Source organism: Solenopsis invicta, chromosome 1 (genome assembly GCF_016802725.1).
Source record: "Solenopsis invicta isolate M01_SB chromosome 1, UNIL_Sinv_3.0, whole genome shotgun sequence".
In the NCBI taxonomy this organism is placed as follows: Eukaryota; Metazoa; Arthropoda; class Insecta; order Hymenoptera; family Formicidae; genus Solenopsis; species Solenopsis invicta.
This window is the reverse complement of record NC_052664.1, coordinates 31,474,276-31,498,131: the sequence shown is the minus strand read 5'-3', so window position 1 is coordinate 31,498,131 and position 23,856 is coordinate 31,474,276. Positions and strand designations below refer to the sequence as shown.

The following is a 23,856-nucleotide window of genomic DNA, read 5'->3' as shown; positions in this document are numbered from 1 at the left end:
CCCCCTCCTCGCCAACGCGTCGATCTCGGTTGTTCGCCGAACCGCGATTATTCTCCGATGCGCGAATGACGCTTCCCGGTACGTAAATCGTTTATATGGATCTTTACGAGGATTGACGATCGCTTGAATTATGCGGCGATGTACGCGGGCAATCCCATCGATCATGATCTAGGATCATTAATGAAGGGGGGGGGGGCAGGGGGAGGGCTTGGTATCGTTAGCGCGATCTCGCCTCGATAATTACGATGGTTTATAGACGTCGGGCGAATGATCGTAATATGCCACCGATCGCTAGAATCGTGGGCACGAATCAAAACTTGTATGTGTGCTCTATTTGTAATCTGTCGCGAATTCGCGGGAACTAATTTATATGTAAATTAAGTCGTATTAGCATCATATCGCGAATATAACGTGGTTTCGATGATGAAACACCAACGAGGGATAAACCGATGAGATGTAACAGTATAATATGAATCGTTCTGTAGCAATTCTAATAAAACTATGGCTGGCACGACCTATCATAAATCGCTATGACTTTCTTTTCAATCGACAAGTAGCTCCAAGTATTTATATGATATCTTATTTGGAAAAAATGTTAGCTAAAATTATTTCTAAACATCCAAATAAAACAAACTTTGAATTTTTCTTCCATGTTTCTGTCTCATTCTATTGTAAGTTGTGCAATTATATTGGTTTATATGTAATTTCAAAAATAGATAAACATACACGAAAAGAACGGTTTTGTTGAAATAAAGGTTGAAATGTTTAGTTAAATACACAGACATAAAAATAATGTTTTGTTGGACCATCAAAACATAATAAGGAATAATTAAATATGATTAGCAATGTTGCAAAAAACTTTGACATTCTAATAATCAACGTTTGAGCATCCATAATTACTTTACAGTCTAACAAAAAATTGTTTTCCGATTTGTATCTAAATTTTTTATTTCCCTTTTCCATGTATACGCTCAAAAGAAGTGTTTAATTTCAAGATATTAAAATGCTTTATTTCCGTCTCTGTTTTTTAAATACTTAAAAATGTTTTAGTTTTAAACGGTGTTCAGATTTAAAATATTAAAACGTTCAAACTGAAATTTTTAATAGCTGTGAATGTTTCAGTGTCTTAAATCTAAACATTCTAAAACTAAAATGTTTTTAAGATCAAAATATAGAGTTACTTTCGTCAAATAATAGGTTTTTTTTAATTAAGCAACAAAATTTTTATTCAAACGAATAATATTTCTTACAAGCATACGTTGTTTCAATAAAACAACTTTCATTCAAATAAATACTAAACTTAACGAATACTAAAACTCAAGAAATCTTTTTCTCTGTGTAAAAAAACGAAAACAAAAATTAAACATTTAAATATCTTAAAATTAAATACTTCTTTTTCAAGTGTAAATTTTTTAGGAATGAATAAAAAATATATGAAGTAAAAAAAGTAATCGTTTCGCTAACGACGATAGCTAATCAGAGTGCGATCGAAGTTATTTATCTTACATACGAGTGCATAGCAAGAAGTGATTTATCGTAAGAGACATTCGTAATGGTCTGTCCCTTACGCCGCAAAGGTCGCGCGAACGGATCATTTGGGGAAGAAAACGTATAAAGCAACTTACATTTTTGGTTCGTCGATGATCGGCCATCAACGTGAGCGCCAGCTGGTAGCACTTCCTCTTCTCACCCCTCTAAATCCTCGATCGCGGAAGTCCCGCCTGGTCGACGCCTGGTCGGTCGGCGGCTTCAGCTGCTGTTGCTGTTGCCGGTGGTACCGAATTCGCACACGCCGATCATCGTTACCGATCTAATCCAAAAGCTTCACCAACGTATGATCACAATATAACGAGCGACCGATCACTCTATAAATTCATAACGAGATTCACTTTCACTCGCGCTCTTCTCTTCCCCTTTCGCGCGCGGCTTCACTTCACGGGATCGCGGAAGAAAGAGGAGAGAGAAAGAGAGAAAGACACAGAGAGGGAAACGAGGATCGCTCCGATCATACAGGTGAGAAGAAACGCGAGGGAGGGGAAGAAGGAGACTCTTGATAACGTAGCGGATAAACTAAAGAGAAAAGCAAAGGACGCGTGGCGGATGGTAGACGGCAAAAAGAACGGGAGAAGAAGGCGCCGGGTAACGTGTCACAGTTTCACTTTTAAATTCTAACGAGGCGCTCTCCGTAACACGACGACGAAGAAGACTGCTCTCTCGCGGGTTCTCCGCTTCACTCTCCTCGTTGCGCCGCTCGTACGCGGATTACCGTTATCCTGACGTAGCAACGGTAACGTCACCGGTACGGCGTACTTGCTCCGCTGCGCCTTGCACGAGTGCGAGAGATCTCTCGAACGGAATCTCTCCCGGTCTCAGACTTCTAAAATCTTAGGGAGCAACAGATCCTCTTCTCTTGGACTCTGGACGCTGAAGACAGAACGGTCGGCAGCTGGCTATATCGATAATAGTTCTCGAGAGAGAAGGAAAAGGAAAGAGAACAGTCTATTGTCGCTATTAATTGAGCACGGGTTAGGCGGGCAGTTTTCGTGGTCCTCGATCGGCCGCGACCGAGGGACAGCCTCGGTCAAGGCCAACGGCCTCCGAATTGGCGCCGGGCGCCTCCTCTGGAGCGCGGCACGGCGCGGCACGGCGCGGCGCGATCCTCCGGTGCCGGAAAAATCTAGGCTTTCTCTCTCTCTCTCTCTCTCACACAAGTCGGAAAATTCTGCGCCGCGAGTCGACGGCGGACATGACGTCGCCGGTCGCTGCTTTACGCCGAACTAACTACCCTTCCCGCCTTTGTGTCTCATGTTCATAGAAGATGCGATCAACACTCACTCGCGGAGTCCGAATGACTTTCAGCAAGGGCGCTCACGCGGCTTTCCGCCGCAACGGCGATACGGAAACTCGCTGCGAGAACAAGACGGGCCTCGTCCACGATCTCGCTCAAGTCCTAAGTCCAGCAATTCACGATTGCCACTGTTCATCTCGTGGTATCCTTGATAGTGGCGCGCCGGCACTTCGTTATCCCGTCGCCGGACAAGCTCGGTATAGCTATTCCTCTTCGCTGCGTTCGCTAAACGTGGGGAAAACAATTCATGGCACGTGATTCCCGATCGTTATCAGGCCAGACAATTCGCGGGGACCATCGCGCGGACCACGCGAAATCGGTTTCAACTTGGAGTCGCTTTCTCAGGCTGCGAGAGACGCTGTCTCGCAACGGAAGGGGGGGGGGGAGGGGGGAAGCCGCGAAATCCCGACGACGAAGACCGAGAATGATCGTCTCAGCCAATTAGCTGCCTAAGTCGCGAATCTCGGTCGAGAGGGATCTCCGTGCGCGCTCGAATCTTTTGATGCTTCAAGTGCAGTATTGACATAGGTGACATCACGATAAGACCTGCTCCCAGCAGGTCCGACAATAATTCTACGTGTAGTCTAGTGATTACAACTTTCAATTATTCAACCTTACATTGATTGAAGTAAAGATTAAATTGCCGAACGTATAATTATACAAGTAGAGCCGATTAACTGAACTAACAGATAAAAAAATGTAAATTACAGACGAAAAAACAGTTATTATAATTGATAGTTTAATCCAGTTTCCTACAATGCAGCGATGAAGATTCGTAATTATCAAGTATTGTCAGATAATGAGATCGGTTGGATTAAAGTAGCTGATTCTCAAAGCGGGGATAGTCAGATTCACCTGATTAAGCTCGCGAGACGCCTTACGACCGTTCCTAATTAATCTCCCACTGAGAGCCCCGAATTAGAATTTCACCGCGATAACAGGCGATTCTCAGCGGAATGTATAGTCATCTCGTAGTCTCGAATATCTCTTGTATTCATCGACAATTCCAGATTTTTCGCGAATCCTTTATTTCATATTCGGTATATATTCTAAACCGCATAAATACGACATAAAGCATGCTAAGAGAACAATTGCTCGGTAAAATTCGATGCGGCTAGATTTGCGCAACGACCGGAGAGCACCGACGAGCGCAAACAACGTATCGTGAGAAGACCGACTTTTCCACGTTTAATATCTTATGTCGGAGCTCCGAGACGTGCAGCTTTCGCAAAAACGATCTCGACTAATCCAATATCGGAGATCGCGGCCACGCCGCTGCATGCGAAATCGCGATCCGCAGACGGGCAATCTCGCCTATTTTCAACGGTGCGAAAATAGTCGCGCCTATAGCGCGGCGGATGGTCGTTGCAACGCGATGCCGTGCACACAACACCTGAACGTATGTGATTGTCACCGTGGAACGAATTCACGTCGATAGGTCACTAATCGACGCGAGCCAAAGATTGAAAATTGAAGAGTGCAGACGATCACAGAAACCGTCGCAAGGTGTCACGAAAATTGCGAGTAGCTTCTAGAATTTCTCGCCGTGACGATTAGAGACAACATCGAACATTCGTAATAATATTGGTTCATGCATTGTATTCATGCCATCTTTTAGTAAATCTTATAATTATAAAAATTATGAGGAAGGCAACGGAAAAGAGAAATTAAGAAAGCTATGTACATATTTTTTCTCCTTTAAGGATGCATAGGACATTTCTCGAAACATTAAGAAAATTATGAAAAAATTACAAATTGTTTTGTATTGCATTTGAAAGTAAGTAGAAAAAAATTTGGCAACAATTTTCTACCTGAGTAAAAAGTTATTTCAATAAGTAGACACGTACTCTAATGGAAATATAATTAATAATGAAATAATAAAAATAAATCAAAATTTTTTTTATTTTAAAGTACTTTGAGCATTTAAAATAATTTATGTAAAATTTTTTTTTGTAATACACAGAGATCAGTTCTGTAAAGCAAATGAAATGTATTTATTCATTTATTCACAAAATTACACAATCACAGTAAAATTTTGTATAAATCATGTAGAACACTTAAAGTACTTACATAAAAAAGAATTGAGATTTTTCTTAATATTGTAAAAAATAATTAAATTATTAATAACAGAATAAATAAATTATAAAAATATATTACTAAATAAAAATACAATTTTATTCACGCAATTTCCACAAGTGCATAGTTTATTTAGAGCGTTAATGTTAACACATTTCTAAATTTTATTTATTTTGCAGTGACCATATGTCCGATACATCCTTAATCCCCTGAAACGGTATCGACCTGTCGTTTCCTCCTCGATCATAATTACGCCTGAAAACGATTGTGACAGTTGCGATCTCGAATGTAGACCGGTTTCGTAGAGAGAGATGTTATCGCACAAGTGTTATATAAAACTTATCGACCTGGTAAGCGGACGGCGTCCAGAGTTTTTGGAAATCTACGTAATCCTGGAAGACCGGCTGAGCTGTCGTCTATTTTTATTGACACGTTGTTACATGAAGCAACGAAGAAGCGCGAACGTAACGCGCGGCGTGCCACCGTCCGCGACGCGTGTTTTATTTATAACCGCGGCGGCGTCCGCGCGCGATGCCGCGCGGCCTCCGGTCGTGACGCGCGTGTCGAATATTACGCACGCCCTGCTACGCTCTTATCCTCTCTCTCTCTCTCTCTCTCGCGTGTATATCGCGGCGGCTCATTGAAGAGGTGCTTCGCGATCGCGAAGCCGCCGAACGGCAAACAGTGACGAAACCATTGTCTTTTATCTTATCACGATTGATTAAACTTGAGAATTAATTCCAAGAACGAAATAAGGGCCGTTTCGCGACGTAATATTTTATTAATTTCGTCACGCGTTTGTCTGCGAAAAAACGAATTAACTGGCGAATGCACGCGACGAATGCAGTCCGAACTCCGGAACGTTTCTCGCTAATTTTTTGGTACTTCGAGATAATTAACTTTCAAACTTTATTTGTTTACATTATAACATGGCGCATTAATTTTATTCCTTTTGACACGGTCGAAATGAATCGAGCGAGAGAAGTCATACGCACTTTTGCTAAATGTTTGCGTGACATTAAAGATTGAAATTACATGGAGCGAACAAATGCGGTATACGAAATCAGGAAGCGTGGCAATGTGGTTAACTCTAATAACAAGAATTTAGGTTTCTCATGTTTGATTCGGTGCACAAACGCATTTTATGTAATCACGCGGCAGTCAATTTCCGGCTCTACATCCGTTGCATTAGAGATGCATACACGAGCGATATTACTCACAGCTATAGCAACGTTCAGAACTTAAAGTAGATTTGTCCCTGAGCTTGATGAAAATCGGCGTCCATCGGCATCGAGACTCGAGCCAACGAATATAAGTTGCGGAGCTCTCTGCCGTTAGCGTAAATTTCTTCGTTCGAGTTACATCACACGATCAACGCGGAAGAATGGTTCCATAAGCGGAAACCAATACGTGCATAATCGAGGCCGACGAAACTCGTCACGACCGTCATTAATAACGCCGCATTAACAACGTATCGCCCGGCGTCATTTATTTTCTAATGTGCCTTAGGAAAGAGACTTCCCAGCAACCGGGCCTTATGAGTGACGTCACCCTTCAACACGAACAAGCATCATTATATGGTTCACTAAACGAAACATTCTCGGCCACTGATAAACGTATCCACGTAGCTATTCATCACGTTTCTGATGATCAACTCCTCACGAACCTCACCCACGCACAGCGCGCACGGAAATCAAAGTCGAACGAGAGGGAGATTCCGACTTTCACAATCCACGATACGAGATTGATCGCGCAGCAGCAGGCTTGAAAATGCGATTTTCAATTTTGTCCAACTTGGAATCCGAAATCACGGAATAGGACGGTAATTTCTTTTACACGTCTTGAACGCGTGCGCGTATCCCGAACCGTACGTACGTACATACACGCACGTGCGGAATGCGAGAGGACGATGGGAATCGGGCGTCGCGACGCATCGATACACGAGATAAAACTTTGTATACTTAAATTTCGCTTATTTAAGTATTGCACTGATGGCGTCTAAGCGACGGTGATGACGACGACGACGACGACGACGACGACGATGACGACGACGCGCTCGTCGATCGACGATCGGCGAGTTCAAGCGACGTAACAACCACAATGACTGGATCGAGAATGACGGACAGAGAGAGAAAGGGGGGTGAAAAAAAAGGTAGCGGTAAAAAAAAGACGTAACGACGTGATAATGACGTGTATCGATGCACGTGCGTATGTGTGTGTGTGTGTGTTGTGTGTGCACACCGGAAGAGCGAGCGAGACGGAGAAAGTTAGCGGTCGTAGGTGTGGATAGGCGGAAACGAAACGGGCGAGTTTCAAAGACGCGTGTTTTGCTCGCGGCCGGCGAGAGCGAGTGACGCGCGCGGAACGCGAACGAAAGAGAGAGTGACCGCGAGCGCGAGGCGTGCCGAGGAAGAAACGTAAAGGCCGAGGAGCGATCGCGCTACGCGCGTGTGGTGAGAGAAACGCGGTGAAAGAACACGCGCGCGACAAAGAAAGAGAGAGAGAGAGCGTATGTAGTAGAGAGAAGGAGAAAGAGTGAGGAACTTGGGAGTGCGCGGGTTAAAGAATCGTAAAAGAGCCGCGAAGGTCGCGAAGGAATTTTTTCGCGTGCTTACAAAAAAAAAGTAGCAACAATGAAACAAACGATAGATGAGGAGCAAACGAAACGGAATAACATGCAGGTCGAGATCACGGGAGAAGGTGTAAGATAAAGACGAATCACGAGCGGTGATCGTGACCGAGGGACGAGGCTCCGAGTATACGGATGCGAGTACGCGTCATCTATATTTATACGTGTGTATGTGTGCGCGAGGGATGCGTGCACGATGAATATATCTCTCTCGCTCGCCGAGGACGATCAAGCTCGCTGGCCGGTGAATGGCGATTCGCGCGCGCACGCGAGATCGGCGACGAGTGGTACTCCTCCTTCCGTGGTACAATCTCTCTAACTCGCGGGATCACGTCGGCGTTATCGCGATTCGCGCGCGCCCGGGGTCTCCGATCCGAAAGCTCCGGGAGCTCCGGGAGCTGCGAGACTCGCGAGAGGCCGTGCGCGACTACACACGGTCTAAAGGAGAGACGTCGGGTGTATACGAACGAGGGGAGAAAACTTGGTCACACACTGACGCACGTGTCCGCGGCGGCACACATTCGCGCGCGTTACTATTTCGTCCGCGCTCTCTTTCACCGCGCTCTCTGCGCCGTGGCGTGGAGCAGCGAAATCGCGTCGTCGCTCGCCGGTGGTGCCGTGTAAGCGCGCGCGAAGCCGGCCCCGACCGCGCGACGATTCGTAACAACAAACGCCGCGCACTACTGTCGGTCGGACGGTTGAGTTCGGTCGTCGCACTCTCGCGCGGCGCGCGGCTCTCCTCCTCGGCTTCTCTTCCTCCTCCGCCTCTCTTCGCCACCGAATAATCCCTCCTGTCGCACCGCGGGGACTGGCGCGCGCGCCACGTCCGAGAGCGCGGCACCGTCAGGCTCACGTGCAGAACGACGACGACGACGACGACGACAACGACAACGACGTCGAGGGCGACGACTGCGGGACACTAACGCGAATCCCGTGAGAAAGAGAAAGAGAGAGATGACGGTCGTCGTGTTGCTTCTGTCGCTACTGCTGCTGCTGCTGCTGCTGCTGCTGCTGCTGCTGGCCTCTCTCTCTTTCTCTTCTGTTCCGTTGGTCGGTGGAGCCGAGAGACGAGACGAGATGTAGGAAGACGAGAAGGAGCTTTGGTCCGGCAACGCCGATAAGCCGGGAGCCGATGCCGCGCGCCGGTACAACTTGGCCGCGTGGCGTGCGCACGATGTTTTCCTCCTTCAGACTAGTACCGGTGCCCAGACCGGACGGATCAGACTCCGATCATTGCCGTTGGCACACGCTTCCGGCGACGATGGCGACGACGGCGACGACGACGACGTCGATCTATGGTTACCACTTGCGGTGCATCAGGTTTCGCCGAGACGCACGACGACGACGACGACGAAGACGAAGACGAAAACAAGATTGCAAGAGAACGCGACTCGGCAAATAGAGCGAGAGAGAGAGGAGAAGGATAGGGAGGGATGACACGATGATGCGAAACGACGCGACGTACGTACAAACGAACGAGAAGAAGTGAAGCAGTCAGCGGAACGAAACGTACGCTAAACACGCGCTCCACGGTCCGCGGCAATCTCTCGGTGTAACGCACGTCGTCGTAGAGAAACACACCACGCTGCGTGTTCTTTCACTCTCTCTCACCCGTTTCGGCCCTTTCGTTCTTTTCCTATATCTTCCTCCCTCTCCTCCTGCCCTCTCTCTCTCTCTTCTCCCCTCCCTCTCTCTGTTTCTCGCGCTTTGCGCCCCAGTGGAATCGGTGGTGTGCGACGAGAGGCGAAAAAGCCTCGTATAGGGAGAGACGAATGAACGTACGCACGTGTGTATCTATCTGCACACGTGTGTGTGTATGTGTATATATATATACACGTGTGCAGATAGATTATCCGTTTAACGCGTGCAATTACATATACAATCCGTATACGTATTTTATATATATATATATATATATATATATATATAAAATTATATAGATAAAAGACGAGCTGCTGTGCGCGCGGAGAGTGCGAAAGAGCGGCGGCAGCGGCGGCGGGCCGTCGTCGCGCGCGCAGAGCAGAGAGCACACACGAGATTACGGACAAACGCGGAACAGACGAGGAGAGGCCAGGCGGCAGCGCGCGCACGGCGCGAGCGACGTAGCACTCTACAGCCGGCAGCCTACCGCTCGGGTCAATGACCTCGCCGTCGTCGAGCTCTCCGCTCGCCACCGTTCCCCCACCATCGCCACCGCCACCACCAACGCACCACTCGCTCCCACCACCACCACCCTCGCGTTCCTACCACCGACCGACTCCCGTTGCCCGCCCCCTCCCCGCGCGTTCCCCGTTCCACGCCAACGAGACGTGCAACTGTGCGCCGTACGCGGCCGGCGTCGTGACGCTCACGCTCACGGCTGCTCACGGCCGCCGGCGTTTCGCGCGCCGCCGAGTCGACCGAGCCTCGACGTTGCGAGCGTTGAGGGTGAGTTTGCACCGCTTGGAATGGGGAGATGGGCTCAATGGTGGGGGGGACCACGCACCCCGTTCGGGGCGCCCTGTACACCGTCGTGTCGTTATTCGGTGCGCGGGGTGCGCGCGAGAGGAGAGCGAAGGGGAGGTACTGGAAGGCCGCCGCTGTCGTCGCCGCACCGCCACCTCTTCCCCGAGGGGTGGAGAGCTCCCCTCCCCCCGCTTCTATCCGTGATACTCTTCGGTCGCGGCCGGGCGTCGGGGTGGGGACCGTTCTCTCTGGAGGCGCGCACGCCGCCGGGTTCACTGGAACAGTGTACCCTCCGAGAGCGGTGCAACGCTCTCTCCTCTCTTCCTGATTCCGTTTCGAAGCGACGCTTTCCTCCTCCCCACCCCTCCCCTCCCCGAGCGCGGCGAGAAGGCCGAAGGAGAAATGCGCGAGGCGAGCGGAGGGTCAGTGATGACCGATTCCGGCGATAAACGGGGGTACGATCCAGGGTCAAATTCTATGCCCCCGATGTCGGGGGTGGCCTCCGTCGAAACTCGGTCTTGCGTCTGAATTTCATCTTGAAACGGGAACGCGCTACGAACGCAGGCGACCGCGGCGACGATCTTGATCTCGATCTCGCACGGGGGTCAGGCCAACACTCGTTGACGATACCGATATGTTTCCTCAACGCAGAATGAAACATTATTCTTGAATTTGAACGCACGTGTCATAACAATTTAATGGACTCGATGTTACAGTGAGAAAACAAAAAACATTTCGATAACTCCTTTTCGAATAAACAATACACTCAATATTGATTGCGAATTTTAGATTAAATTCAACTGATAGTAACTGATAGTAACACGTGTCTACGATAAACGACAAAAGGTTAACGGGGCTCTGAATCTATTTAAATTCCCTTGCCTTGCGAAATATTTGCATTTTACTACCTCTCTCATTATGGAGAGTGTGCAAAGCGTACCTAAAGCACTTTTTCTTATTTCAACTGGTGCAAAATTAAAATATGATAATAAATAATGAATAACTAACGAGCCATGCCACTCGGTTAGTATGTCACGTTTATCAAGGAATTCTCTTTTCAGGGTCAAATTTTCATTGTCGCAGAGATTAGTATGATAATATTGTTATCGTGGCAAGCAGATTGTTCCGACCTTTGAACATATTCACAAATAGCAAATATGGAGCAATAACCACCTGGACGAACTTTATCGTGATTTGCTGTGGTCGTAATTAAAAATTAAAATTTGAAGATATGTGATTGATATTCTTAAAACATACAGAGTAATTTAAAATTTTCAAAATTTAATTTTAATAATTTTAATGAACTTGGAATTGATATATTTTTAAGAGAAACATCGAATGAGCTTGCTACCTGTTGGATTTTTCAAACACTAATTAAAAATATTCGTATAATTAAACTTGAATTGAGACATCTTCAAACAAAGTGCGGTTATTCGCATTTATGTAATAAACTTTATGATTTAATTATACCTTGGAGGCTTGAAACCTTTTTAGCTTTGATCGCTTATTAACAACTTTTCGAAAACCATCTTTTTTTTTCCTTTATCAGGATTGGGTAGTAATTAATTAAAGAGTTAAAAGTTAATAAAGTTAAAAGTTAATAACTTCTGACTTAATTTAGCTCATTTTTAATGTTTTCAGTTTTAACTTTAATTAGTTATTTTTGAAACAAATTAACTTTAATTCATTAACATTTTTCCCAAGTTAAAAATTTATCTATGTATAAAAAAAATTGTACGAGAAAAATACATTCCCATATAAGAAATAAGATTTTTTTGTTGTATCATACAAACTCAATTTACAAATAAAATATTAAGTTTGTTTGTTGAACTATATTATAATTGTTTTGAGTAATTTAACTTTAAAAAATTACGATTTTGTAATTTAATTTTGTAATATGAGTTTTGTAATATGAATGTTTTTCAAAATTAATTTCTAATTTAATTCAAGTTAATTTACTCTTAACGTAACTTTTAACTAGTTACTTTTTTGTTCATGTAACCTTTAACGTAACTAAATTAATTTTATAAACCATTAAAGTTAATGGCATTAACTTTAATTTAATTTAGTTAAAAAGAAAATGTATTAACTTATCCAACTCTGGAAAAAATTAATTTGAAATTGTGTAATAAAAAAAGATCTGCCATTATATATATTTAATTCTCATAATTTGTAATTGCAAAGTCACCACATACTTGGCCAAGCCATCCTGATGCCCGATGTTTATTTCGTAACGAGCGCAAATATGTGGCGAGAGAAACTGTGGGAAGTAATTAATCAATGATCAATCCAGCGCTAGCGAGTACTTAAGAATTTCTTTTCAGGAGTTTCCTCTTGATTGTGCCGCTCAAGGTCGATACTGATCGACGGATACCTCCGTGTTTTCCGCGAAGTGATTTAGCAACACATCAATCGTTATGTAATCGTGGTGAATTGCGATTTTTTCGGTCCGTAATTTTTCAAGTGTTGCACAAGTAATATTTTTTTTGTAACAGTTAAATATGACTTGTGTTTTACTGCTGATTTAGAGGCACGAAAAAAAAAATTGGAAGATTAAAATATATTAATTATTAATTGTTATAAATTAATAATTGTTATTAGATAGCCTACATGTATTTCATTCAACTGATAACAAAAGGGATAAAAACTGCTTTAATTTTTTCATTTATTTTCATAATTTTGATAGTAATGCTAAAAAATAAAATTCGTATGTAGGTGTATCGGATTATTTAATATGTTTATTTTCATTCAAATTATGCGTAAAAGTAAATTTATGAATAAAATCTATGAATGAAATAGATATCTCATACAATCAAACTTTATTTCAATATACGTAAATATTTCTCGATGAATATAGCAACCTGTGTGCATAAAGTTCAATCGCGAGAAACGTGGAAATCCGATATCGCATTTCCACTCAGGAGTTCCAAATATTAACCCTTTGCACTTGTATCTCAACCCTCTGTCAATACAATGTAAAGCTGTATATGGTTGATATATTTCATGTGAAAATATCAAATTTTGCCGAATGCGCAAAATTACTTCATCAGCTTGACAATATTCGTCGCTATTACACGGTTGTAATATTCTTTCTATCATATTGTATTACACAATGTACGTGTATCCAGATATTGCGAATAGATGCCCAAGTGTAAAGTCAATAGATAATATTGTGTACACTTGGGTCATAAAATCGATAAATTAAATTCTAGATATTAATTTATAATTTTATTTAAATTTAGTATAATATAAATAATTAGAAATAATTTAATTCATAAATTATTTTGCAAGAATATGTTTCGCATTGTTGATATATATTTAACATTTTAATATTTATTTTAAATATAGATTATATTATTTTCTCCTTTTTTTTGTTTTCCATGTGATAACGTTTATTATTAAAAAATATTGTATTTTAAAAATATGCAAAAAGATGTAGGAAAGAGTTACTAAATGCGTACCACTCAAACTATTTTTATATTTCGGAGTTGATACGATCTTGGATGCAAATCAAAATTCGAAATGGTAGCTCGATGTTTCATCTATTTACTATTGTTACATATTAAACCTTTCAGTAATAATAAATTAATTTGTTATATAATCTTTTCTGTAACATGCTGCGAAAGATATGATTTAGAAAACCGAACGCTTAAAGCATACCTATATGGTCTCTTGATTCATATTATCTTCGAAAATATCGAGTTAGAATTATTCTTTTATCATTATTATTTATTTGCGATAAGAAGGATGTTGTAACGTTGTCGCTACATGTATAGAAATTGAGTTTTTATGGCTAAAAATCACTTTGCTTGTCCCTTAACGAAATCGTAGAATCTGCCGAACTTCGTTTAAGGTACTTGACACTTTAGCTGAAGTTTAAGGTCAACCGTGTATATTCGGCCACTCTCCAAGCCGAGTACTCTTATCTTCATTCCTTAACGATTACGTGCATGTGTCATGTATGAATGTGTCCTCGCCCACCCACGTGTCGAGAGCGGCGCAGAGACTGAGAGCATGCAGGGGAAGAGAGAGAAAGAGAAAATGAGAGCAGTTCGTTCTCTTCTCATTCTCAGGCGGAGGGAGAGAGCGAAGAGAGACACTCGCGCGAAAAGCATATGCGAGCGCGCCCGAGTGCCTCGCACCAGTCCTTCATAGGACATTGACTTTGAGATATCGTCGACGACGACTAGCCGCGACGACGCTATCTCATTTCGGCTTATCACACTTGTTTCGCCGTACCTTATCTCCCCGCGCTGTGTCTCCTTAAGTCACCACTCGTTCGCTCGCTCGCTCGCTTGCTCGTTCATTCGCTCTCGTGTCAATTATTGCCTCGTGAACTGTTGCTAGCGTAAATACCCGTTCTTTTATCCGTTGACGACGAGTCAAAATCTAATTAACGATTGTTAACAAACCTCTTTCTCGTTATTTAGATCTTCGATTTTTATCGGATGCAAAGTCCACGTACGATTTATATAATATGCTCGTTCTATTTTTATAGAGTGTATGCTTAATATTAGTAATTATTTGGTAATTATTTAGAATAGTGGCCTCACCCCCAAATCTTAATAAAAATACACTCATGCGACGTGTTTTCAATTTAAATGAAAGAATCTGAAAAAACGTGGCAGTCTGCATCGCGAAGCGAGTTATTAAACGTTAAAATTAGTGAATTAGAGCTATTATGATACTTGCCATACTGGCTAAGCCCAGGGTCCGATTCATGTTCAAAGCGCTTTCGCAACTATCTTTATTGTTCATTATTTAAACATAAATAAGAATCGAATAAAGCCAATAGTGGTTTGAGCGCGAATCGGATCGCGGCCTAAATGTATCGGCATGGTCCAATGTATTTATATTACCCCTATTAAACTATCCCTCCAGTGCAAAATTAATTTTAAAATATTTTAAAATTAAATGCTAAAGTCCGAAATTAGCTCGAATCATTTGGCAGATAAATAAAAAACAATTGGATGGGGCTGGCTTAATACTAAGCTACCCCCAAAGAAAAATATTTTTTATGTAAGCCAATAAACAAATACAATCAAATTAAATGCTAGGTGCGTCAAGAAATAATGAAAATAAATCGACGTTTATTAAGTTATGGCACAGCCATTGTAGTACAATCAAATGCGACTCATATAGGAAATATTTGCTAATTTTTTACTTTATTTATGATTTTTTGCTCCAGCCGTTTTACTAAAAACAATGGCTGTACTAGCTTAAGGTGAAAGTTAGCACAAATATTAGGAAAAAAAGATGGAAATTAAAAAGCGAATGCATATTTTTGTAGTGCTATTCTTTTAATAAATCTTTTGTCTTATTTAGAACTTTTTTATTACAACCGTTCCCTAAAAATAATGGCTCTGCTAGCTTAATAGACGTACATTCTTACTTCATTTTACTTCAATATTTTGTAAATAAGTAAAAAAGCTCGAAAACAATTTTAATTTAATTTAATTTACACTCAAAAGTTATAATGTAATACGTACGGTGCGGTGCAATGATTCGTGCGGGTAAACAAATAAGTCTAGCATATAAAGTATATGCTAGACTTATTTGTTTATCCGCACGAATCATTGCACCGCACTGTACTTGAAAAGTACAGATTATTTAATATAATTATTTTATATATTTTATATATTATTTTATATAATGAATTTTATAATGAAAAATATCTCTAATTATCAATTTTCTAAAAATCTTGCGAGTGTAAAGCACTTGGCAAAGTGTATAAGAATATTTTTTTACACACACTTGGCTTGCACGTTTATTCTACATATTTAAGAAGAGTAAAATATGGTTTGTGAACTTGTTTTCCTATAACGTTCATCAAAATACGCAAATACATCAAATACTAACAGATTAATATATTAAGTTTTATTTTATGTACTGAAGTGAATATTTATATGCAATAAATTGTTGGATGGACACTGAACACCTGAACACTTTTCAGGTTTAAATATTAATCTAGTGTAGCGCATCCATTTTAAAGAACAATGGATCTCTATCAATATATTCAACAGAGATTCTTAAAATATAATTTGTCACTCACCGACACACGATGCGCAGCAGCAAAGTTTTTAACGTGTTTTCAACCTGTAAAACACAAATAAATATAATTCCCATTATAATAACGTCGGCAGTAATTAATATTGCAAAAACTATTTGCGTTACATTGAGTATTGTACTCGTTTACCTCGTGGTTGCTCCGCCATTGTCTGGTGCTTCCCAGCTCCTCCTCCTCCTCTCTTGTTTCTGCTTGCTACTTTTTTATGGCACTCACTTACGAAAACACTATATTTCGCAATAATCACTTCGACAATCACGCGACATCTTGAATAACATTCTAGTACACGACGCGCAGTTCATTACATTGCGGCAACGGAAAGTTAACGCGAAACGAAAGCGTTATCCGCATCCACCGTCACCCGCGACGCTGTCGAGGAAGTCCACGCGGCAGACGACGAATCTCGAGCACCGAGATCGCGCGATCACCTTCGCGCCGTGCCACGCGTCGTAACATAACCTTCGAACATTTGACTGCAGCCCTTACTAATACACAACACACGCGTGTCTCCGGACGATTATTACGTTCGCGTTCTCACCTACGCTTGTAAACATATGAATTGAGACTGAAAACAAACACTCGCGGATTGAATAATGGGATCGAACCGACGGACGATGGATCACTGACGCCGTCGCTCGCACGACGAGCATCGATCGAACGAATTTCGCGATCTAACAAGATGCTGGTAGATACGGCGCTCTAATCACTTCGATATAAAGATTGCACGGCGCCTTGTACTTGCAAGACAAATCCGATATGCGCAATGCGCAATTTATTATGTCGCGACAACGGGAAATTAACGTGAAACAGCAAGCGAGCTACGATCCATCTCATTCGGCACCCAGCGCAATGACGTTGGCCGACAGTTGACTCTCGAACGATAGGTACGCACGACCGCCTTCATGCGACACCTTTACCTCGCCACGACGAGCAACATAATTTTTGATCCGGCGGTCGCAACCGTTGCTAACGCACAACACGCACGCACGTCTCTGAACGATTATCATGTCCGAGTTCTCACGTATGTTTGTAAACATACGAATTGAGACCGAAAACAAACAGCCACGGATCGAATAATGTGATCGAACTGACTGCCGACGGATCACCGACGCCGTCGCTCTCGGGTCAAGCTTCGATCGAACGAATCTACTCTCGCAATACTCGCGGTCTAACAACAGATTGTCGGTACAATGGTAAGACGACAATCACCTTTACGAAGATCGCACGGCATCTTGCTTCCGAGATTGACCGTATGCCACACGCAGTTTATTAGCGCCATTAGTAATCAGTGTGGTTACCTTTATGCGACTAGCGCGACCCCCTAGTAACTAGGGGGGGGGGGGTCGCGCTAGTTGCGTGAAGTTGACCACACTGATTGCTAGTGGCGATGATAAACTACACGACGGTCGATATCGGAAGCATCGTGCAGGGTGCCGTGCGATCTTCATATGTATAAAGGTGATTGTCGCCGTACTTACCATTGTACCAGCAATTTGTTGTTAGACCGCGAGTATCGTGAGAGTCGATTCGTTCGATCGAAGCTTGTCCCGAGAGCGACGGCATCGGCAATCTGTCAGCAGTCTGTTCGAATCGCATTATTCAATCCGCGACTGTTTGTTTCGGTCTCAATTCGTGTGTTTACAAGCATATGTGAGAACGCGGACGTAATCGTCAGAAATGTGCATGCGTGTTACGCGTTAGCAACGACTGCGGCCGCTGGACCAAAGATTATGTCGCATGAAGTTGTCCGCGCGTCCCCATCGAGAATCGTCCGTCGGTCAACATCATTGCCGTCGGGTGGCGAGTAAGGCGAATCGCAGCTCGCTTGTCGTTTCTCGGTAATTTCCAGTTGTCACGACATAATAAATTGCGCATCGCGCACATTGGAAGTGTCTGGCAAGTGCAAGACGCCGCGCGATCTTTATATCGAAGTGATTAGCGCCGTATGTACCGGCAACTTGTTAGATCGCGAATTTCGTTCGATCGAAGCTCGTCGTGCGAGCAACAGCGTCAGTGATCCATTGCCCGTCGGTCGATTCGATCGCATTTTTCAATCCGCGAGCCGCGGCTGTTTGTTTTCGTGAGAAACGCGGACATAATCGTCCGGAGACATGCGTGTGTGTGTGTTAGCAACGGCTACGACCAAGCGTTCGGAAGGTTATGTCACGCCGCGCGGCGCGGCGTGAATAGTGATCGCGCGATCTCGGTGATCGAGATTCGTCGTCTGCCGCGTTAACTTTCCTGACAGCGTCGCGGGTGACGGGGGATGCGGATAACGCTTTCGTCGTTTTGCGTTAACTTTTCGTTATTGCAATATAATGAACTGTGGCGTCGTGCATTGGAGTACGATCCAAGATGTCGCGCGGTGGTCGAAGTGATTATTGCTAAGTAGTAGTGTTTTCGTAAGTGAGTGCCATAAAAAAGTAAAAAGCAGGAACAAGAGAGGAGGACCTGGAAGGCACCAAGCAACGGCGGAGCAACCACGAGGTAAACGAGTGCAATAATTGATGTAACGCATTTAATTTTACAATATTAATTACTGCGAACACTACTATGACGTGAATTATATTTATTTGTGTTTTACAGGTCGACGTTGAAAACTCCGCTGCTGCGCATCGTGTATCGGTGAGTGACAAATTATATTTTAATCTAGTAATGAATCTCTGTTGAATGTATTGATAGAGATCCATTGCTCTTTAAAATGGATGCGCTACACTAGATTAATATTAACATTTAAATCTTGAAATGTATTTCCATCCAACAATTCATTGCACGTAAATATTCACTGCAGTACGTAAAATTAAAACTTATTATATTAATCTGTTAGTGCGTATTTCGATGAACGTTACAGGAAAACGAGTTCACAAAGCATTTCACTCGTCTGAAATTTGCAGAATAAACATGCAAACAAAGCGCGTGTGAAAAAAAATATTTTTATGCACTTCACCAAGCGCTTACACTCGCAAAATTTTCAGAAAATTGACAATATCACATGAGATGTTTTTTATTATAAAATTATATAAAATGATATATAAAATGATTATATGAAATAATTTATACTTTTCTAGTACTTACGTTATAAGTTTTGAGTTTAAATGAAATTAATTTAAAATTATTTTTGAGTTTTATTTTACTTATTTACAAAATATTTACAAATTGAAATAAAATCCAAGAATATATGTCTATTAAGCTAACACAGCTATTGTTTTTAGCGAAACGGTTGTAACAAAAACATTCTAAATAGAACAAAAGATTAGTGAAAAAAATAGCACTACAAAAATATTTGTTTTTTTAATTTTTTTTTTTCCTAATGTCTGTGCTAACTTTAACCTTAAGCTAGCACAGTCATTGTTTTTAGTGAAACGGCTGGAGCAAAAAAATCATAAATAAAGCAAAAAATTAGCAAATATTTCTTATATGAGTCGCATTTAATTGTACTACAATGGCTGTGCCAACGTAATAGACGTCGATTTATTTCCGTTATTTCTCTTAGCACCTAATTAGCAGTAGCTTAATTCGACTGTATTTGTTTATTGGTTTACATAAAAAATATTTTTTGTTGGGGGAGCTAGCTTTGTGTTAAGCCAGTTTCACCCAATTGTTATTTTGTAATTTTTTGCCAAATGGTTTGAGGTCCTAATTTTAGATTTTAGCATTTAATTATCATTTAATTTTAAAATATTTTAAAATTAATTTCGCGTTTGGAGGGGGGGGGGGGAATATTAACTATTTTTTAACAGTAAGACTTGCTCTAATTGGTCATATGACTTTCGAGAATTCCTAATAAACTAACGGCAGAAATCATCGCGTTGCATTTTCCTGCCTCCGCTGCAGGTCTGAAGTTCGAAGCTGCAGTAAAAGTGCCGTGTGAAGCCTTGACACTAATTAGTGGGAGAATGGAATGCTCACACAAATGCAAAAAAGAGTACGCATTCGTTGACACAGGAATTAATATACCTGTCCGATTATTATTAAGTGATACCACAGTGACATTTTAAATGTAGCAAATACATCGAATGGTTGCAACATAATTGATCGAGAAATTTATCTTATTATTAATCATTGCCAAGGATTCCCGTCACTTGTTTTTACAAACGTCATTGCGTCGGTTTGTAGAGTACTTTTCGATTTATGAAAAATTATAATATTACACAATATTACGGCACGCTAGTAGATACTGGTTAGACTGCACAAACGGTGGTAATAACTATCGGTTATGCTACATGGTGGTATAGCAGCGAACGGTGATGAAAACTCAGTGTATTAAGGACGGATATTCCGCTGCTATTGGATTCGCAAAAACAGGCGAGAGTGCATATGCGGCCGACCGCAGTGTGGAGTAGCAATTTGCATAATTGCGAGTGGTATTCATCTGCGAGAGCCATGGATAATAATAATCGTACGGCTGTTGTGACGCAGTTCGATTTTTAGCTGAAAGAAGCGCATTGCGTAAGGCGTGATTGCACTATTTAAAACTTGTTGGGAATCTAAATCACGCGGCTCATCATGTCCCGCCGCGGAGCTTAATTTACTGTGGACCACGCGAAATTGCAGTATAACAGTGACAGTGTTAATTATGTGTGGAGAGAGTAAAAAAAGCGCGAAAAAAAGGAGCGTTGTGTTCGGGCGCTGTAAATTTCCAGAAACGACAGCGCAGCTTTATCGAATGCATTTTAGATCGATTTTCATTTTATTAACGTCAAAAACGTTAGTTTATAGAAATCAGTGTTTGCACTGTTAATTCTACGTATTAGTACTGCAATTCATATTCGAAGTAATATCAAATGGGAGACATAGTCTTGATTTCTTCCCACGTATGTCGCGAAGAAGCAAAGACTTAATGCATTCATACGTCCGCAATTCTTACACCCTTCGCACTACTCGGTGCACGGTTGCATCCATGCACTTTAGGGAGGATTCATAGGTCTCTAATATACAGGAAGTGCTATAATATATGGCTCGATAAATCCCGCGCATATATGCATTCGCGGAAGCTACATGAGCATACGCACTCTCTTGGCTCATAGTGATCCGAAAACTGCGAGTGTCCGGAAACAAACGTGAATTATCCGCCTATCCCCGAAATCTATGGATTTAAGCGACGTTATGCGGAATATTCATCGATGCCGTATTTTCCTATCGTCAGCGCGTTTACGTTCACGCGAAGGGTTGCTATCCGAAGTATCGATTCCAACTATGGGAAATATGCAAATCCGCCGGCGACACTAACGAGCACGTGCGATCGTATAGAGTCAGCGTATGTCAGAATATGAGCAAGTGGAGCATGGTAGGGATAAAGGGGAGGGAGGGGGAAGAGAGAAAAAAAATTAATGAAAGGACTCGTTCCGGAATGCGAAGATTAATTCAATATGAATCACGCGATGCAGACAGCGATGGCGCGTACGAACGATCGGAGAGATAGAGACAATTTATGTAACAGTACCTAAAGAGTTGACTACCCCTTCGTATGCAGAATAATTTCGTTAAAATTCATGAAACGAGGCAAAAGACTTGCGTGCATTTATGGCATTGTGAAATATACAAAGCTAAACTCTTTTCGAGCATTCTGAAATAAAAATGTTTTCATAAAAAGGAAGATCTTGTGTCTTTTTTTTTTCGTTAAAGCGTTAAAGTGTTAAAGTTATTAAAAACTTTGCATGCAAGTACTTTGTGCACTGAGAAAAATAATTCGTTGAAAAACCAAAATATTTAGTCCGAGAGGTATGTTTAACTGAATATTAAATAAATTAAATCAACGATTTAGTTGCATAAAAGAGATATAGTTTATGTCAATCATTAACATTTTTTAATCTAGAGTTAACTAAACCGACTCAGTATCTAGTGGAGCGTATCGAATTAAATACTTAATTTTTTCAACAATTTTTTTTCTCAGTTTGTGTAAGTTTCTTGCTAATAGCATTTTGCGAAAATACATTGGAAAGGTCGAAACATTGCGTTTTTGTAAAAAAAGAGCTTACGAAACTAGTTTATGTAAAGCAAGAATTTGGAAAACGGTAATTCTTTGAGAACAGCTTAGAAAAAGGGAAATGCCATTCACCTCCACGGTTCCATTTGCGTTTTCTAAAGTACTACTAGATAGATTACTCGACCTTTTCACGGCGAGGAAAGAAAAGAACACCGACAGGCAAAAAGACGCAAAGATATGCGAACGTAAATCAGTCGGCGTTGTTTAACTAACGCTCGCGAGAATGGTGCATACACATCTCTCGAAGCCACTGCCGTCTTTCTGTTTTCTGCGTTCGATTTCTCTCCCCAGTTTCCGTCTCCCCTTGCGCGGCATACTTTTTCTTCTTCGAGGCGTTTGAACTGCAACGACCCCCGGCTGGAATTACATTATCGGCACTGCCAAGTTCATTTCTGTTTACATTCGACGTACCATACGTAACTGAACACGAACGAGGATACGCTCTTGCCTGACGGACTCGCGAATGTTCGAATCGGTCATAACATTTTTACGAAAAGTTCCGAATTTGGCGCATACTGTTCGAAAAATAGAATTTTGTTAATTAGAGCCTGACACTTCGTGCGAATTTTAACAGTTTTCACGAACGAGTTTGACGCCGTTTTTATTTTATAAACGACAGAATTTAATTGCCGCTATTTTTGACGTTTCGATGTAAGTTCTGATATAATGTAATTTATAAATTCTGGTTCCGTTGTTCGAAATATTCAAGGAAGTACTCATAGGATTGTTGAAAATCACGTCCCGGCTACGATCGCTATTTGTAACGAGCGCTATTGTCTCTATTAGCTTGGCGTAGGCCTTTTTCTTTCCAGGCGTTTATTTTTACACCTATCGTACACGCGCGCATTTCCGTTACAGCGGCCGTGCTTATTCAACAGGTTCACAGCAAGGATGCCCGTAGTAGAAATCGCTCTCGAGTCCCCGCGCTTATGTTTCATAAATGGAGCAGAAATTATTCCTCGTACGCGGGTGCTCCCGCCAGTGCGGAGAGCGATAAAATCGGTGGCGAGTCGATGGCGTTCCCGTAAATCCCACGCGTATTGGCAAAACCGTGGAGGCAATAGATTAAACCGCTGGACGCGCTTACATTGCCGGAGTAAATTACCTTGAGACACGAAAATTTTTTTTAAATCGGAAAATTAAAATGACTCCAAGATAAGTTGGGTAGATTCGCAAAGGAATTTTTTAGTATCGCCAATAAATTGGCGCAGGAGTTGCAAATTTATTACCGCGTAGAGAATCGACATTACTTTTCTATGTTTCAATATTATCAAGTTCAATGCATCAGTTATAAAAAACAAACACAAAATATTAAGGCCATTTTTTTTTGTTTTATATGATTGAAAATACAGTTAAAACTTTATTTCGTAAAAGACAGAGAGAGAGAGAGAGAGAGAGAGAGAGAGAGAGAGAAAACTTACGAATTGCACAGATGCTAGCGAATTTTCGCATCTTCTGACAGCGTTAAAGCGTCAGATATTATGGTGAGCGTTGCTCGATTGCAGATATTTAAAATTAGGTACGCGAGCATTAATATGTATTATTGCGACTCGAGCTGTCGGGAGTCCTTGATATCAGTGACTAAACATCTCGCCTACCTTATAATGTTGCATTACGACTTCACAATGCTGCACGCGTTAATCGCCACTGCCATTTCTCTACGTCATCGTTCTTGCTCGCAGCACCGTTCTCTGCGAATATTATCTGCAAATATTTCCGTTTGAGATTATCTCTCAGGCTCACCGATCTGATTTGCAACGTACGTGGATAGATGCTCCGATTTTCTGGCTTTCCTACGATTTGCG

The 23,856-nt window shown here is 42.0% G+C and overlaps 2 protein-coding genes across 11 annotated transcripts in view; one reads left to right on the top strand and one right to left on the bottom strand.

Moving 5' to 3' along the window:
* The window catches only part of LOC105201579 (hormone receptor 4), a 193,311-nt gene extending 183,895 nt beyond the window's left edge, over positions 1-9,416 (bottom strand). For 2 of the 5 annotated variants that reach the window (XM_039457758.1, XM_039457958.1), the window contains exon 1: positions 1,626-4,636. The gene's annotated coding sequence lies outside the window, so the exon portion shown is untranslated. Of the gene's footprint in view, positions 1-1,625; positions 4,638-8,021 lie in introns of those variants that run through there. The other 3 variants (XM_039457797.1, XM_039457901.1, XM_039457868.1) reach the window with 3 other exon arrangements.
* The window catches only part of LOC105201574, a 269,202-nt gene that overhangs the window by 165,875 nt on the left and 79,471 nt on the right, over positions 1-23,856 (top strand). For 4 of the 6 annotated variants that reach the window (XR_005576645.1, XM_039459127.1, XM_039459088.1 and 1 more), the window contains one exon: positions 18,652-18,690. The exons of the other annotated variants lie outside the window; for them this stretch is intronic. Coding sequence is in view for 1 of the 4 variants with exons in the window: in XM_039459286.1 (XP_039315220.1) it covers positions 18,652-18,690 (39 nt within the window). In the remaining 3 variants the exon portion in view is untranslated. The remainder of the gene's footprint in view (positions 1-18,651; positions 18,691-23,856) is intronic. 6 annotated transcript variants of the gene reach the window in all.